Here is a 14836-nt window from a genome sequence, read left to right on the forward strand (position 1 = left end):
CGGCTGTCTTCTTATAAAATTCAGTTATGCGATCTGCTTGAAAGATATTCGCGTTAAGAATGTTGGTTTCAAAGCTGTCGATTGCCATACCTCGGATATTAGACGCGTCGTTAGATTTTGTCAGAAATTTCATGCATTTGTTGCTTGTTCTCGCGAGCAATGAATCTCTGCAAGCCGGTGTCGCTTATTTCTTGAGAATCGAATATTCAGAAACGAACAAAGGACAGAGTCGATCGGTTTCACCTGGACGGAGATCAAGTAACGATCGAACAGCCCGGAAAAGGGTTCTGCAAAATTTTCCGCCTACGAATATCGAGACGTACAACTACAGAAAGATGGGCGAGGGACGATTTCACGAACGCGAGTACACACAGCACCGTGTTGTATAGACGCGTGGACGATCCGTAGCTGGAAGGTTGCTTCGTCACTGGACGGCCTTTGGGCTTCGCCGATGCATCGGACGTAGCGACGAACCGAGACGGGGCTACACCGACGAATCGGAGGAAGGGAGAAATACGATGTACCTGAAGCAAAGTATCCGTAGCGGCAAGGATAATAAATAATAAAGGTATAGGTACGGGAGATTGATGGCTGCACCATGACTGACGTTCCATCAATCACCTCTTCGCCCTTCTCACCAAGGATCGACCGTCTTCGTTCCAAGTACCTCCGACTTCGTTTTCTTCTTCGTTCGTCCCTCGACCATTCGCTCCGTTCCATCCATTCCTTTTCTCCCTTCGTCCTCTCTTTCCGTAGCTTTTTTCCTGCTCGCTATTATCGTACCGGCCCTTATTAGCTCGCTGCCTTTCGCGTTCCTCGATGAATCGAGAAATGACTACCTACCGCGGGCCAAAGCTTTCTCGCTCGCGGGATCCCACAATGACTGCGCTATTTCCGAATCCTCTTATTTGCTGTTCACCTATTAAACAGCCGGCTGCCCTCTGTGCTCGCTCTCGTCGTGCCTTCTCATTCTTCCAGCACCATTTCCAACCAACTCAATGCTTCCAACTCGTGCACAAAGACTCGTGCTAGTATTATGCGCGGTAATTCGTGCATACGTTGGTCGCTTGGACGACTTGTCAGCGCGATTTTGGAAAACAAGTATTTTCGGTTCATCGAGCTCGACGACTGGTTGATACAATTATCGTAGTAACGACATCGCAACACCAACGATCCTCGTTCGTCTGTCCTCGTGAAAATTACAAGAATACCATTTTTAGCTTCGTCGATACGTTTCAATCTTTTTAAGTACGATATTCTCTGTATATCCGTAATTACGTCTAATGGAATCGTAAAGTCGTGGCACAAACGACCGTATACGACTGTTTAACTTTCGATCAACGATAGCTCAAGATAAACCCGTTTTACGATACCAATTTCATCCTATTGGGAGTTCAGCGTCTGACTGAGGGTGGGAATCGCAAAATTTGACAAAATTCGTATTCGTTGCTCGTCGTTGGGTCGCTCTAGTCGCGTGACGCTCGCGCTTATCCAAATCGCTAATTGTCAGGGTGAAGCGCGTACTCGTGATATATTTTCTGGAATCTAGTGGTCAATCAACGACTGGTGAACGGTGCGTAATGTCACTTAGGGAAGAAAGTGCAAACGTTGGCCGTTTCGATTCGCAGCGAAGGAAGAGCCAGACCTCTAGGGCCAAAGTATGGAACGTAGAAGTAGAGAGTAGGAGACTGCTGCCATCCGCCAACTAATCCGTCCCCTTCGGCGTATGGTGAGTGGCCAGGACGTATCAATCGGAAGGCTGGTATAAGTTTCCGCCGTTGTGGTCCGCCGGTACGGAGGTTAGCTGTCGTGGTCAGTTTCGAATTGCGGCGATGTCAGTGACAGCTGTGCTCGAGGGCCGCGTATTGAACTCACGTCCAGTCACGCTCCTTTATACCTACTTACCTTGCCCCCTCTTGCCGCCACTTGCTCTCTTTCTCTCTCTCTCTCTCTCTCTCTCTCGCTCGCTCGCTCAGTTTCACTATCTCTTTTCGTTCTACCGCACTTTCTTCTCTTTCCTCCTCTTTCTCCTTGCTCTTCTCGCTCTTCGTCTCTTCCGTACGCTCTCTCCAATCGAGTCTGCTTCGACTCGCCCGGTCCTGTCCAAAGGAAAGCTTCGACCGGGTTCGGTTCACCTAATGGGACACGCGTACAGCGCGCAGCCAATCGGTAATCATCAAGCGGACAAGCTGCAAGTACTTTATTAGGATGTATCGTTATTTTTTTATCTTGCATCGTTTCCACTTGAGACGCACCTTTTGCTCTACCATCATTTTCGATTTCCTCGGAGCAAAGTTCTCGCTCGTTTCGCCCGACCATTCTCGACTCTTTCGAAGCGAGTTTCTCGAAATCGATCGCGGCCCGACTCCGCCTAATTAAAGCATCTTACTCCCCGCATAGGGATTACAGTATTTCGGCGATAAGAAAATTCCAGCGTATCGGAGAGCGTTGCCCGAGCAGAGTGCGTTTTCGCTGTGAAAGGCGAGGCAAGCGTGGCGAAAAGGGTAAGAACAAAGAGAAGAAGTCGCGACAAAGAGAGAGAAAGAGAGAGAGAGAGAGAGGGAGAGGTGCATACCGGGGAGCTGTTTAACTTGCCAATTACTGAAAACCCTGGCCCATCGAGACGAGTATTAAACGGGCTTCCGACCACGGCTATATACCGACGTTTCTATTTTCCTTGGCGAACGTTATCCTCGATACCTCCGCGCTCTTCTCTTTCGTTTGGTAAGAAGGCAATACGACGAGTAAGAGCGAAGAAGACGGCAGGATTTCACGAGTGCGTTGCCTTCTCTCTCGTGCTCTCGCTTCCGTTCGTCTATGGACGAACTAAACTCGGCATAACGGCGGCAAGAGGAGCAGGCACGATATTACGCCAGCGAGTCGACGATGCTCCGGAGAACGAGATCGGTGGTCGTAAGGAAGAATAGGGGACGGGACTCGGGTCGAAGCATCGGTATACGTTTCGAGACGTTCACGACGTTCCAGGACGGTCGCTCAGGGACGCTTCGACGCAACGAGCGAGCCTTATCTTCGCTATACGCTCGTAGGGGAGGTACACGGGGTGCGGCGTATCAAGCTTTCACGGTTACTTCCGTTACTCTTCGACCGCCTAGACCTACACAACATACCTGTCCTCGTTCGTTACAAATACATCTTGCTTCTCTGTTCGTAGCTACGTTGAAAACACCGTATCGCCCGCCGTAAGATCCAGGGTTTCCTTAGCTCGACAAAAAACAGGCACACCCTTTTTCTCTTATCCGGAAACCACCTCGCTTTCGTATTTTTGAAATTTACGAATCCGTCGGTCGTAAGTTGCTTCGCGAAGAGGCTGCAAAGAATGTTGTTATTTTTCCTCGATTCTTATGTAGCTGCGTATTTTTGGAAAGCGATCGCCGCGGTCGACGCAGAAATTACGAAAACCGTGACCGAACCGACCAACCGAGCCGAACAAGGGCGAACGCTCGGCGCGAGAAGGATAGACGACACGGAGCGACAAAAAGGGGTGTCTTGACGATTTATAATCGGTGACGAATGGGCGCGATCGCAGGGAGCCCTCGTCTCTCCGGCGTTTTATAAATGTCGCAGAGCAATAAAGACGCTCGATGGATTAGCCGTGAGCCTGGCATTCCAAAGGCAACGGATTCTATTCTGGTGATTTGAAACCAGGCACGCGCGTCCAATGAATCAATCGAAGCCTCGCTTTTTTCTCTCCTGTCTCCTGTCTCGTGCCTCGGCCTCCTCTATCTCTTCCGATACCTTTATAGTTGGCGAACGACGGACGTTTCCACGTCGGACACGTTCGATTCTCGAGATTCGTCGAATCTACGAATACGCTTCGTCGCGCGCCTTCCTTCAGCTTCGCTCTTCTACGGTACAACAGAGGTGGTGCAGCCTGGTCGCCCCTTTTCCACCGGAGTCGAGTCCCTCCCCGGTGAACCTCCGTCGCTCTCTTTCTTCGGCGACGCCGTGACACGAACACGCGGTATCCCCGCTGTTCCAAGAATTCACGTACGCGTCATAAATAGTGGCCTGCTCGCACTCTGCCGCCTCCACCTCCCCTTCTCACCCCTCCGCTTCGATTTCTCGCACGTTTCGACGTTTTCCAATATTCCAAACTGCACCGATTCCATCTGGGGTCCCTCCGAAGCTTCTTCAACGTCGCCCTCTTTTCCTGTCTCTTCTTTGCCATTCGCCCACCACCTAGCGTTTCTCCTCAACCTCGCGAGTATCGACCGCGAGTATCGTAACCGCCACTTTTCCAACTCCGCGTTCCTTTCGTCAAAAGGACGAATCGATGACGACACGGCAGTACGCCGAACGTTTGTTGCATCAGGAATCCGCGTTTGTATGTGTGTAATACGTATCTATTACGACTTTCGTATTATACGCGTTGGTCAGTGGATAGTTCTCCAAACGATCGTATATCGAGAAGAACGATGGTTGGGATTGATGCAGAAAAGCGATCTTTTCCTTCCGCGTTATTACAGTGGTCACGAAGTGTTATCGAAGAAGGAGCGACGAAGTAACTGTTGTGTGTAGGGACTTGGGAATATTTATTAGATGCTCCTGTACGTTTATGTGGTACTCGTGAATGTATTCGAACACGTCTCGTAGGAAGCCTCTAAGAAGATGTTAGGAATCATAGCGGAATCTTTCGTGCGTTCGAAATTAATCGCGTACTTCAACTTTTAAAAATATCGTATTAACTTAAGGAAATATATCGAGCTTTTTACAATAACAAAGAGGAATTGATTATGCACCTGAAAGCAGTGAAAAGAATTCAATCGCACGTACGTCCTATTCGTTCTTGCCTGTAAGATGTAACCAACTTTTAAAACGATCAACTTTTAAACAAAACACTCGAAACGATCATCTTTCGTTTCGAAGCCTGTAAACGTCTTGCGGCAATGCGGTAGTTGTCAATGTTTTCCAAAATTGTTGAAAACCCTCCTTGATCTCCTCGCATAACTTTATTTACCATTGTTATTGTCATTACTATTTACTAACGAACGTTAGCCCTGTAACACAACAAGGGAAACTAAATGTAGAAGTTACAAAGTTGCAAAGTTATAAAGTTGCGGAGGTTATGTTGCGAGTGAAACAAAGCGAAACAGGAATATATTGTTAAATATAGAAACGTGTCACATTATAAATAATTAAAATAATCGCGAACGCCAAACGTGGGAAGTTGCGAAAGGACGCGGACAAGAGATCGACTCGATCCGATAATGTGTTAGCATGTGTACACAGCCTCGTAATCGTGTCCCCGTTTCTATATTTATTAATTTATTTATTTATTTATTTATTTAAACAGAAAATAACGATAAACCTGTAAACTTTAACATATAAGACAACACGATAGGAGAAGGCTAACGCAACGAATGTTTGAAATGCGCGTGTATCTCGCTGATGACGAAAGTGACTGAGTATCTAAAAATCAAGTCGGATGAGTAACGCTGGTTCTTTGAAAGACGCACCGATCCGTCTTGTCGAATGGAATTGGCGCCAAACGTTTTACGAGCATGCGCGCCACGTTTCACCGTCCTCGGCGTGGGTTTGTTGTGCGTCGACCTTTACCTAACGGCTCTCTCGGAGTCGCAGCGAGCTCCCTTAGCTCCTCTCCGCTCCCTTGGCCTCCCTTCTGTAACTACCGCCGCGCAGCCACCCCCGTCGCCAACCCTGACCTGATTTATGGGATTCTCCAAGTGTCTACCCTGCCGACGCGCGTTTTCGAGCCTCCCTCCCAACTCTCTCCCTTCCGCTTTCCCTCCTGTCTGTACGCGCAGACAGCTGGCTAGCATTTTCACGAACGCGCGTTTCCTCTTCTCCACGCGTTCCGATCCTTCGTTACCTTATCACGCTTTTTACGAATCCACTTCGATTTTTGCTCGATTCTTCCTACTTTTACTTATCTGTTTCTTTATTCTTCAAATGCTCACGCGTTTTGCTGTTTTTTTTTTTTCGCTTTTTCTTCCCGAATTTGCCTTCGTCGCTCGACTCGGTTAGAAATCGAGCGGAGGAAAAGCTATCGGAATATTAATCGCGATCTATACGTGGCGTTGAACGATCTTCGAACGAACGCGATACCGTCCCCCTGGCACCCCTGTTCGAAACGCCTTTCTCCTCTCTCTCTCCGTTTACCCGCTAGATATGGCCGAGTAATATACGAGCACTGCATCTGTTCCCCGTGTGACGCAACGTCCTGCCATAGATCACGCTCAGGCTTTTAGAGAGTGAAGGCTGTTAAGAAAAGCGCGACGAGGACGGCGCGCGGACACGGCACAACGAAGAATAAGAGGGACGAGGACGAAAGGATGGAGGGGCAGGCAGGGAGGGAGAGAGAAACGGAGTAAGGTTGAACGAAAGAGCATCGGAGATCCCTGTTACGGCCGAGAGAAACAGGAAAGCGAGAGAGGGAAAGCGTGGGACAAGGAGGGGCAAAGGGGCTGACAGGGTGACGTACTGTTGCCGTTAAACTCGGCAACAGACTACGACGTAAAGAGGAGTAGCTGCGAGTTCGCGACCGTTTCTCTCTAGAACGTCGCGACACGGAAAAACAGACAAAGACTCTCTCTCCTTTCGTCTCTGCTTTTTATCGATTAACGATCAACGATTCGGTGCCAACGAATACGTAGACGGATATCGTTCGTTTGAAATTCGACGCGACGAGAAACGCGTTTCGATCCGGTCCGGTTCAATTCGAGAAGCTCGACGGTTATTCGCGGTGATTCGCGACGAACGAGAAATGCGACGAGAGAAGGAAAAAGAGAGAAAGAAAAAACAGAGAGTAAGAGAGAGAGAGAGAGAGAGAGAGACCAAGAGAACGAAAGGGAACGCGATGGTAGCCCGGCGATACGCCGAGAAGCCGTCGCGCCTCGCCGCACGACGAGCAAACCATTCAGCCGAGATATACGAGCGAGAGTTTGTTCGCGCTTATGGCCTGCGTCTGGAAAGAGGGCGGTGTGGGCGGAGGAGGGATACGAGGGGTGCGTGAAGGGAAGAGAGCTCGGTTGCCGCTTTATCGGAGCACCCTTATGCCTATTATGCCTCCTCATCCCCCGATGGTAGCGGTTTAACGCGGCCATCCCCTTGCCGCGCTAGTCGTTTGGTCGGTCACGACGCGCTGCCGAGTACGGCCGAGTACGAACGAACGGAGTCGAGTAGCGGCGACGACGGCCGACGAGCACCGAGGTCGGGCGACGGCGGGTGACGCGGCGTGGCGCGGCGCGCGAATTAAAACGCCTCATAAATATCTGAAACAAAGGCGGCCGCTTTCGAGGGCGTACGGTGGAAAGATATACGGCCGGTTAGGATGGCTGGTAACGGGTGGATAAGAGAAGGGTCGGGAATTGGTTGTGGCTGCGCGGGGGACGCGATTCCACCGTTTCGCCCATCGTTCGGAAAAACACAGCCAAAGAGGGTGGAAAATTCTTTTCTTGTATCTGGGCTCGCGTTAAGCGTAGTTTCGTCGACCAACGAATTTTTGTGACCATATTCTGACTTTTTCTCTTTCAGGTAAGTAGTGGTCTCCGATCGTTTGAAAAGCGAGCGGCCCGCAGCCGTCGCACCGGACGGGAGACATGCGCAGCAAGCAGCAGCCGAGGCCTTCTTTTCGGTGGCCGCAGCAACGCGGCGATAATCTTACCGGTAAATATCTTAACCCACGCAAACGCACGTAGCGCAGTACGCACGAGCACGCACACGCATTCCCGTTTGCACGCATTTTTATTTTTCCGTAGTAATTGTACGCGCTTGTCGCGCGTTTCCATGTTACCTCCAAGCTTTCCATCCTTGTTTGCTAGATTGACAGTCGAACGTCCGTACCGCTGACCTTCGATCGGTATAAAGACAATGCAAACGCGTTAACGAGTACGTATCTACTTGCATGCGTCCTTCTTTCGCTATATCCACGTCTAACTGCATAGCGTGTGAAATTGTCCATCGGCTACAGCTAAATCATTTCCATTTCTTTGCTCTTCCTTTCGCTGCCCTTGATGGTCGATTCATAAGTTACGGCAGGTCGTTGTTAACTTGTTAACCGGAAAACACGAGTTAAATCGCCGTCCTTGCTCCATTTTCATTGGAAATAAATTATACTTTTCAAGATTTTCTACTCGATTTGTCGACTCTTAATTCCCTGATAACAGCAGAATCCGGTTAACAGGTTAAAAATATAAGCATCGTACGCTGTTATCGCGTAGAGACCGAGTCGAGCGTGTTTCGTTATTCGGACGAGTCGACGTCGAGAAAAAGAACCGTCGAAATGATAGTTCGCGGCGCTGTCGCACAGAGCGTGTGCGTTCTACGTCCGTGCGTGCATTTCGTCCGTGGAGAAATTAGAAATGCCCGGAGAGATTTATTGCCGGTTGCGCTGCGCGCAATTGTCGCAAGAAACGGGAGATCCTCGTCGCTCGTTTCTATCGAGAATCGGTCCACGGAGCGCAAACCAAAGAGACGATGATGGTCCTGGAACGAGGCTCGCCTTTCGTTCCCGACGTAAACGCGGCGCGCGTTCTTGCCGCTGATTTACGATACCTCGAACGCACATAGCTATCCAACGAAACGTTTCGATGGGAAATCGTTGTCCGTTCGACGCGATAACGTATATCCATGTTCGTTCGAACCTCGCGCGATAACCGGGCCCGAGTGCGACAACGCGGTCAGACGCAGGCGGCTGCATCGGTGCTTTCGCTTCGTCGAGAACGGAAGTCGCCGCTTGAGATCTACGACGTCGATGGATGGATGACTGGGATGGTCGATGTTCGCTTACGATCGTCGATCACGAGGATCGATACGAGAACGGTCGAGAAACGAAATTACGAAGATGTCGTGATCGGTTGGACATTCACGGGGCTTTCCATGCGATTATCTGGCTGATTAATCCGAAAATATAGATACACGTTAATTATTCGATCGTACATATTTACGCGGTTGAGTTTTTATAAACGCCACAGAAGCGACCTGATCGGATAAACGTACAGATATGGTGCCGCATTGTGGACGCTGAAGCGACTACCGCTGTGTATATTCTACGCCCTTTCCCGTTTCAACCTGGGACACCGTATTAATTCGCATACGGAACAGGTGGCAGGAAAAGGGGGCAGACGGGTCTCGTGCCCCGAACACGGAAGATCGCGACGAAAGCTAGTTCGTGCAAGAAGAGGTTTGATGGCGCGCGCGTTCTAGAACCTTGGATGACGCCCGAGACAGGGCAGAGATATCGAACGATCGTGTCGCTCGAAAGCGGATAACCGACGCGGATAAAGTACAAGTCCGCGTGCGTGTGCCGGACAAACGGGGTCGTCGAGGGACACGCGACTCCTCTCTCCAATAGCCTCTAGCAGGGAATCGTGCCGGTCTCGGCGATAACCCTCGAATGACGTGACAAGCGAAATCCTGTATCCACGGTCCGGCTGGCGCGGGATATCGGCGGACGTCTAAATGAACCGTTGTACCTTCTGCTTTGATTTCAAAGAGCGGATCCCTAACAGCGGAGGAATATTCATTTAAATATCTGTCGATACTCGAGTCCGACGCGAGGGTTGCACCGATGTCAGCGCCGGACTTATGTGCCCTCCGCGTTCTCCGTTCCCTCTTCCACCTTTTCCCTCCTTTCCTCCTGCACCCGCTGCTGCCTCTTTCACCCTTCGCCCCTGCTCTCTTTCTCCACCTCTCTCCCATTCCAATCCCGTCCCCGTATCCATCCCCGTCCTCTTCTACGGCCGCACGCGTACCTACCTGTCTACCTGCCCGCGTTATATGTATCTATACACGCCCACCAGTCGACGTCTGATCTCTGTCGCGGATACGTTCAATCCCGCACTTTGTTCGTCGCCAGTCCAATTCTATACGATCTCTTGGTTACTTGCTGTCCAGTGTCTTCTTTCGTCGCTTCCTTTCCTTTTTCACGCCTCTTTCTCTTCCCCACTTTCCTTCACTCTTCCTCCGTACGATCTCGGCCTTTCCCCTCGATATTTTATATATTGTACGTTTACTTATGGGATAAACCTATTGGTACATGAAAGCGTACATGAAAATTTCAATCAGTTAGTTGTGCAGAAATTCTCCAACTTTTTAAATCATGTGCTCGTGCGATAGTCGTTAAAAGAAGACAACTTCCTCGTATCGCTGCATGCACCGAACTAGTTGGATCGTAACTAGTAACTTGGATCGTCCATCGATAGATTACGTTCTACCGCGAACAACTGCGAGCAACGTTATCGTCGATTGCATTCGCGGAGGCGTAACCTCCCTTACAGTATCCATAGTATCTCGGAGGAAATTATAAAAATCGTAGCTTGAAATTATTGTTTGTTCTCCTCTTTTTTTGTTTCATTGTGACGCACTCGTGTGCGCAATACCGAAGAACCTACGTCGGTTAAACAAATAAATAGATAAAAGATAACAACGTAGGAGGAGGAAACACGCTGTTCTTATTTCTTCGACTTTTCCTTAGGATTATCGTTTTTGCCTCGGTTCCCCTTCCAATCCTCTTTCTCTCTCCGTTCTACTTTTGGATTCTCCTCTTTCGTCGGCTCTTCCTCCCTCACTTTTTCCTCTCGATTTTCCTCGCTCACTCGCGGTTTTCGTGCTTCCTCGCGATACCCTTTACGATTTCGCGCTTTACGGGCACCGTTTTCTAAAGCGAACGCGCGCAAAGCAGAGTAAAAGTAGCGACGAAAGTAAAGAGAAAATCGAGCGGAACGACTCGGGGACGATCTTCGCGCGATAGCAAACACCTTTCCGGTAGCCGTAGGTGGGTGGCGGTGAACCGAAACGGTTAGCGCATCGACGAGGTAGATAGAGACGAACGGGCGGCGGTAGAACGAGAAAGGACCGCCAGGGGGTGTGGAAAGGAGCACTTTGCGTGCGTCGTTTAAGAGAAGCTTAATGCCGCCGTAAAACGCGCTAACGACCGACTCTCAGCCCTTCTTCGTCTTTCACGAGCTATCGTCGTTCTTTAGCTTCCGAAACTGTCTCCCCTCTAGCGAGACACTCTGCATCGTCGACCGTCGTTGGTTCGCATCTACGAACAGATTTAACATTCCTTTTATGCATCAGAAATCACATGCCCACTCGATCGCCGCGATTTCCGTTACGTGACGCAACAATTAAACACGTTGCAGACGAACGAGTTTCCTCGTACGTTTCACCAGAGAAACACTGTGCGCGATCTCCATTTTCCTACTTCTTTGCGTCAGATACTAGTCGAACTTTCTTCCACGATATTTTGCCACAATCGATAATGTTATCAAATCGAGGGGCAACAATTTTAGAACAGCTGAAAATAAAAATCGTTGTTGCAGCGCATAGAGTCATCGAGTCATCAGAAATAGTTCAGGGAATCGACAATCGTTTATGACCGAGGAAAACTCAACGACGCGAAACTTTTTCGAATCAGCGTATCTTCTTGCCTTTCGTGAAACGCAGGCTTTTTTTATTATTTCATTAGCCGCGAATCGTTAATCGGCTGTCCGAAAGTCGCGTTCCTTCTTCGATTACTCGGTCTCTCCACCCGTCCATCTCCAGTAAATGCAAATCAGGAAGTTGGAGCGTCCACCCCCCAGCGACTTTCTACCATCGGTCTATCACGATAGAACTTTGACGAATAAATACGCATCTTTCTACTAATTTACATAATATTTTTTCCCCTGTCTTTTTTCCGAACTCTGGTTACCCCTGAAAGGGCCTCGATCGCGTTAAGTCGCAGCTCGAGGCAGTCGAGTAAAAGATCGCGCGATCTCTCGTTCTGCAACAATCGAATTTTCCTTTTCTTTTATTATTCGGGAAAATAAAAAGAAGATACGGTCGTTAATTTTCGGTCGATACATTTGAAACCGTTTCAACGATACGTTCATCGCGTTACGTAATCGCCGTAAGTGTTTTTGTAATTATATCACGAAGTAACTGCGTTTAATGAAACGATAAAATTGCGAAACCGGAGCAGCGGTTTTGCTTTCGTAAAAGCACTTAATTCTCTTCGACTAGCGACACGTAAAATTTCGCTAATAATATTAGTTGAATTGCGCAACACAGCCCTGGCACTTGCTACGTGTGCGTTGCTCTCGCCGCGGGTGTCGTTCGCTCGCGTCGCGTCTAATTGATCCGAATCGACGCGCCTTCGATACGTCATCTTCGATTATCAAACGAGGAAAAGAGGAAACAGGACGGACGACTGGCGGAAGGAAGGGCGGAAGAAGCAACTGTACTCCCCGAGGGTAGCGCGCCGTATATTCCCTCCCTCTCGACGGTCTCTCCCTTCGCATTTCCGCGGGTAGTCCTACTAGCAGCATTTTAATCCAGCGAACCGACGTCACTCCACCGCCCCGAATAATCAGCCTGAAATTCGTTGCGAGCGTAGGCAGGCGAATTGTCGCGAAACGCAACAAAAGAACGAGATATTAGTCGGCTGCGGCTGTGCGGCTACGGCTGCTGGCCAAACTGTACGCCCGGGAACCGTCGCGTCGCGACTAGGGAGGAAAGCACGAGCGACTATACGGGGACCTGCGAGGGCTGACATCGTCGACCGCAGTTGAATTCGTCCTTCCGGGCTTGCCGGCGACGACCACCAGGTCCAGAACGCGATTACGATCGCGCCAAGTATAACAAAGACGACGTGAAATACCGTAGACAAATACATAATTAGACCACGCGTTGGAGGAACTGGATGGCCTTGTACCTTGCCGTGACGATCCGCGCGCACGATTATCTGGATCGCGATCTCCCGTTTACCAATCGATTAATAATCTCGTTCTCTAGCTTGTGCGTTTGCATATACGCCACCGCGGGACGTTGATTAATCGGCAATTTATACCGCGACATAAGAATCGGCATTTTTCTTCTTTTTCAATTACGCCTCGTCGTATCTGGCAAAATGTCCAGGTTGAAAATTAATCAGAAACGGAGAACGGGTTTCGCGGCGATTAAAACCGTTTCGAACTGTGAGCGCATTCCGTCTACCTAATACCGGTTCAACGAAAGTTCGATCGTAGACAGAGATCGTTCCGTAACGGAAAAAGGAAATGGAGAGAAAAAAGAAAAAGAGAAAGAGAAAGAAAAAGAGAATCCGGTGTACTTACTTACTTACTTACTTACTTAGTTAGTTACTTGCATACAGTGTAGCACCGGTGCAACGTAAAATCGAGCGAGAGTAAAACGTTGACGCGGCCAAGTGGAGTGAGCGCGAGACGCGTTGGTGCATCGATGTGTTGTTGGTTGGTTTGGCTCGAAGAAGCGGTAGGAGCGAGCGGTACACGGGAGTGTAAGGAGAGCGGAATGAATCGCTGCCACTCAAGGAGCAACAGACGGACGTGCCGGACGGGCTGACAAGGCCGTGCTCGTTCCTCGCTCGTAGCTCGCCGATGCGATGCCGCGCGCCACTGAAACGCCATCCGCGCGTACGCTTCCAACCAACCGCGTCGATATAACTGTCCACTACCGATAACTACGACGAGTTACGGTTGCTAAGCGCGCCTTCGTTCCCGAGATCGCGTCCAAAGAAGTTGCCTGTCTCTCCTGCTTCTTCGACTCTTCGGCCTCTCTGACTTTTCGTCTTCGTCGCGTCTCACCAGTCCTCCTCCTCGCCTCCTTCCTGCCTCCTTCACACCGTCGATCCTCTCACACGTTCGTCGAGCTCGCGACGAACACCGTGATGCGTCGCGTACATTCGGTCGTCCATCTATCTGCGTGTCTCTCGTACATAACGCCTATGCCACGGTTCTTGGATGCGGCTTAATTATAATACGGAGATATTTATTGCCACGCGTATCGTCTATTTCCGTCGACGACCGTAGGAGGACCGGGCGAAACCGGGTAAGCGATATCGCGAAAGCGACCCGACTGGCTTCGTGATTCGCCGAGGATCGACGAGTCGATGTTTGCATGACGTGAACGGACGAGAAGTACGCTAGTGTTCGGTTTAATAGACGCGTTTTCACCCTTCTCACAGTGGGCGCACAGTTGTTCTCACCAAGATTTGGATCTGCTTCCATGGAGTGGGCCTCGACCTTATCTGCAAACCGTGATCGACGTACCTTCGGTTGGATGGTTAAGAATCATAATGATGTAAGTCAGTTCATTGCTAGTTATCATAAAATACTGTTCTGCGATTAATGATACAAAGAGTTCCTTGTATTCCGTCGAGTCATAACGACGTGTCACGGCAGACAATAAATTAATCGATTGATCGATCGTGAAATTACGTGCAACGTGCATCCAACATTTGTAATACGCAACTAGATCCAGATTCTCCAAGTCTTAACTTACATCAATATGAAAAATACAATTTTCCCAATCGTAATTGCGCAACTATCCCAGCGAAACCGCTCGAGTTTTTTCCAACAGAAATTACGACGGACGTCACTATGTTTCGCGAAATTTGTATCAGACGAGTATAAGCGATTACGACGAATGCGCGTCTCCACGAACTTTCGTTCCGGCGACTATCTCGCTTAAAAATATACATAACAATACACGAAAAAAAGAAAAAAAAAAAATACGGAAGAAAAAATTGAACAGACAGAACTGTTGAGGCAGCCGTGACAGAAGGAGTATGGCCAAAGTATCGTTCGGCGAGCGAAGAAAAATTCACGCGGACGACGGGTGAAAGTACAAAACGACCGAAACGAAGCGTCGGACGAAACGTCCGAGGGAGATTCGCGGAACGAGCGGCAGGAACACGGTCGCGACTCGTGGATCGCGATTCTCGCCGCGAAGTCGCGTGTTCTTTCGCTTGAATTTATGCGAGGGCGAACGATAAGCAGGCGGCGAATAATACGGTCCACAAGCACCTGCCAGCGGGCGGCGCGGTAGCCTCCGGTCGTTCTTAATTCGCGGC

General features: G+C 49.6%; 1 protein-coding gene across 2 annotated transcripts in view; it reads left to right on the forward strand.

The window, feature by feature from the left end:
* LOC122574497 (protein tiptop) overlaps positions 1-14836 on the forward strand; it is a gene marked incomplete in the record, with an annotated part of 90597 nt that overhangs the window by 47558 nt on the left and 28203 nt on the right. Inside the window, 2 exon segments of one of the 2 annotated variants that reach the window (XM_043742169.1) lie at positions 7515-7647; positions 13949-14064. Coding sequence is in view for 1 of the 2 variants with exons in the window: in XM_043742168.1 (XP_043598103.1) it covers positions 7581-7647 (67 nt within the window). 2 annotated transcript variants of the gene reach the window in all.

This window comes from Bombus pyrosoma, linkage group LG13, assembly GCF_014825855.1.
Source record: "Bombus pyrosoma isolate SC7728 linkage group LG13, ASM1482585v1, whole genome shotgun sequence".
NCBI lineage: Eukaryota > Metazoa > Arthropoda > Insecta > Hymenoptera > Apidae > Bombus > Bombus pyrosoma.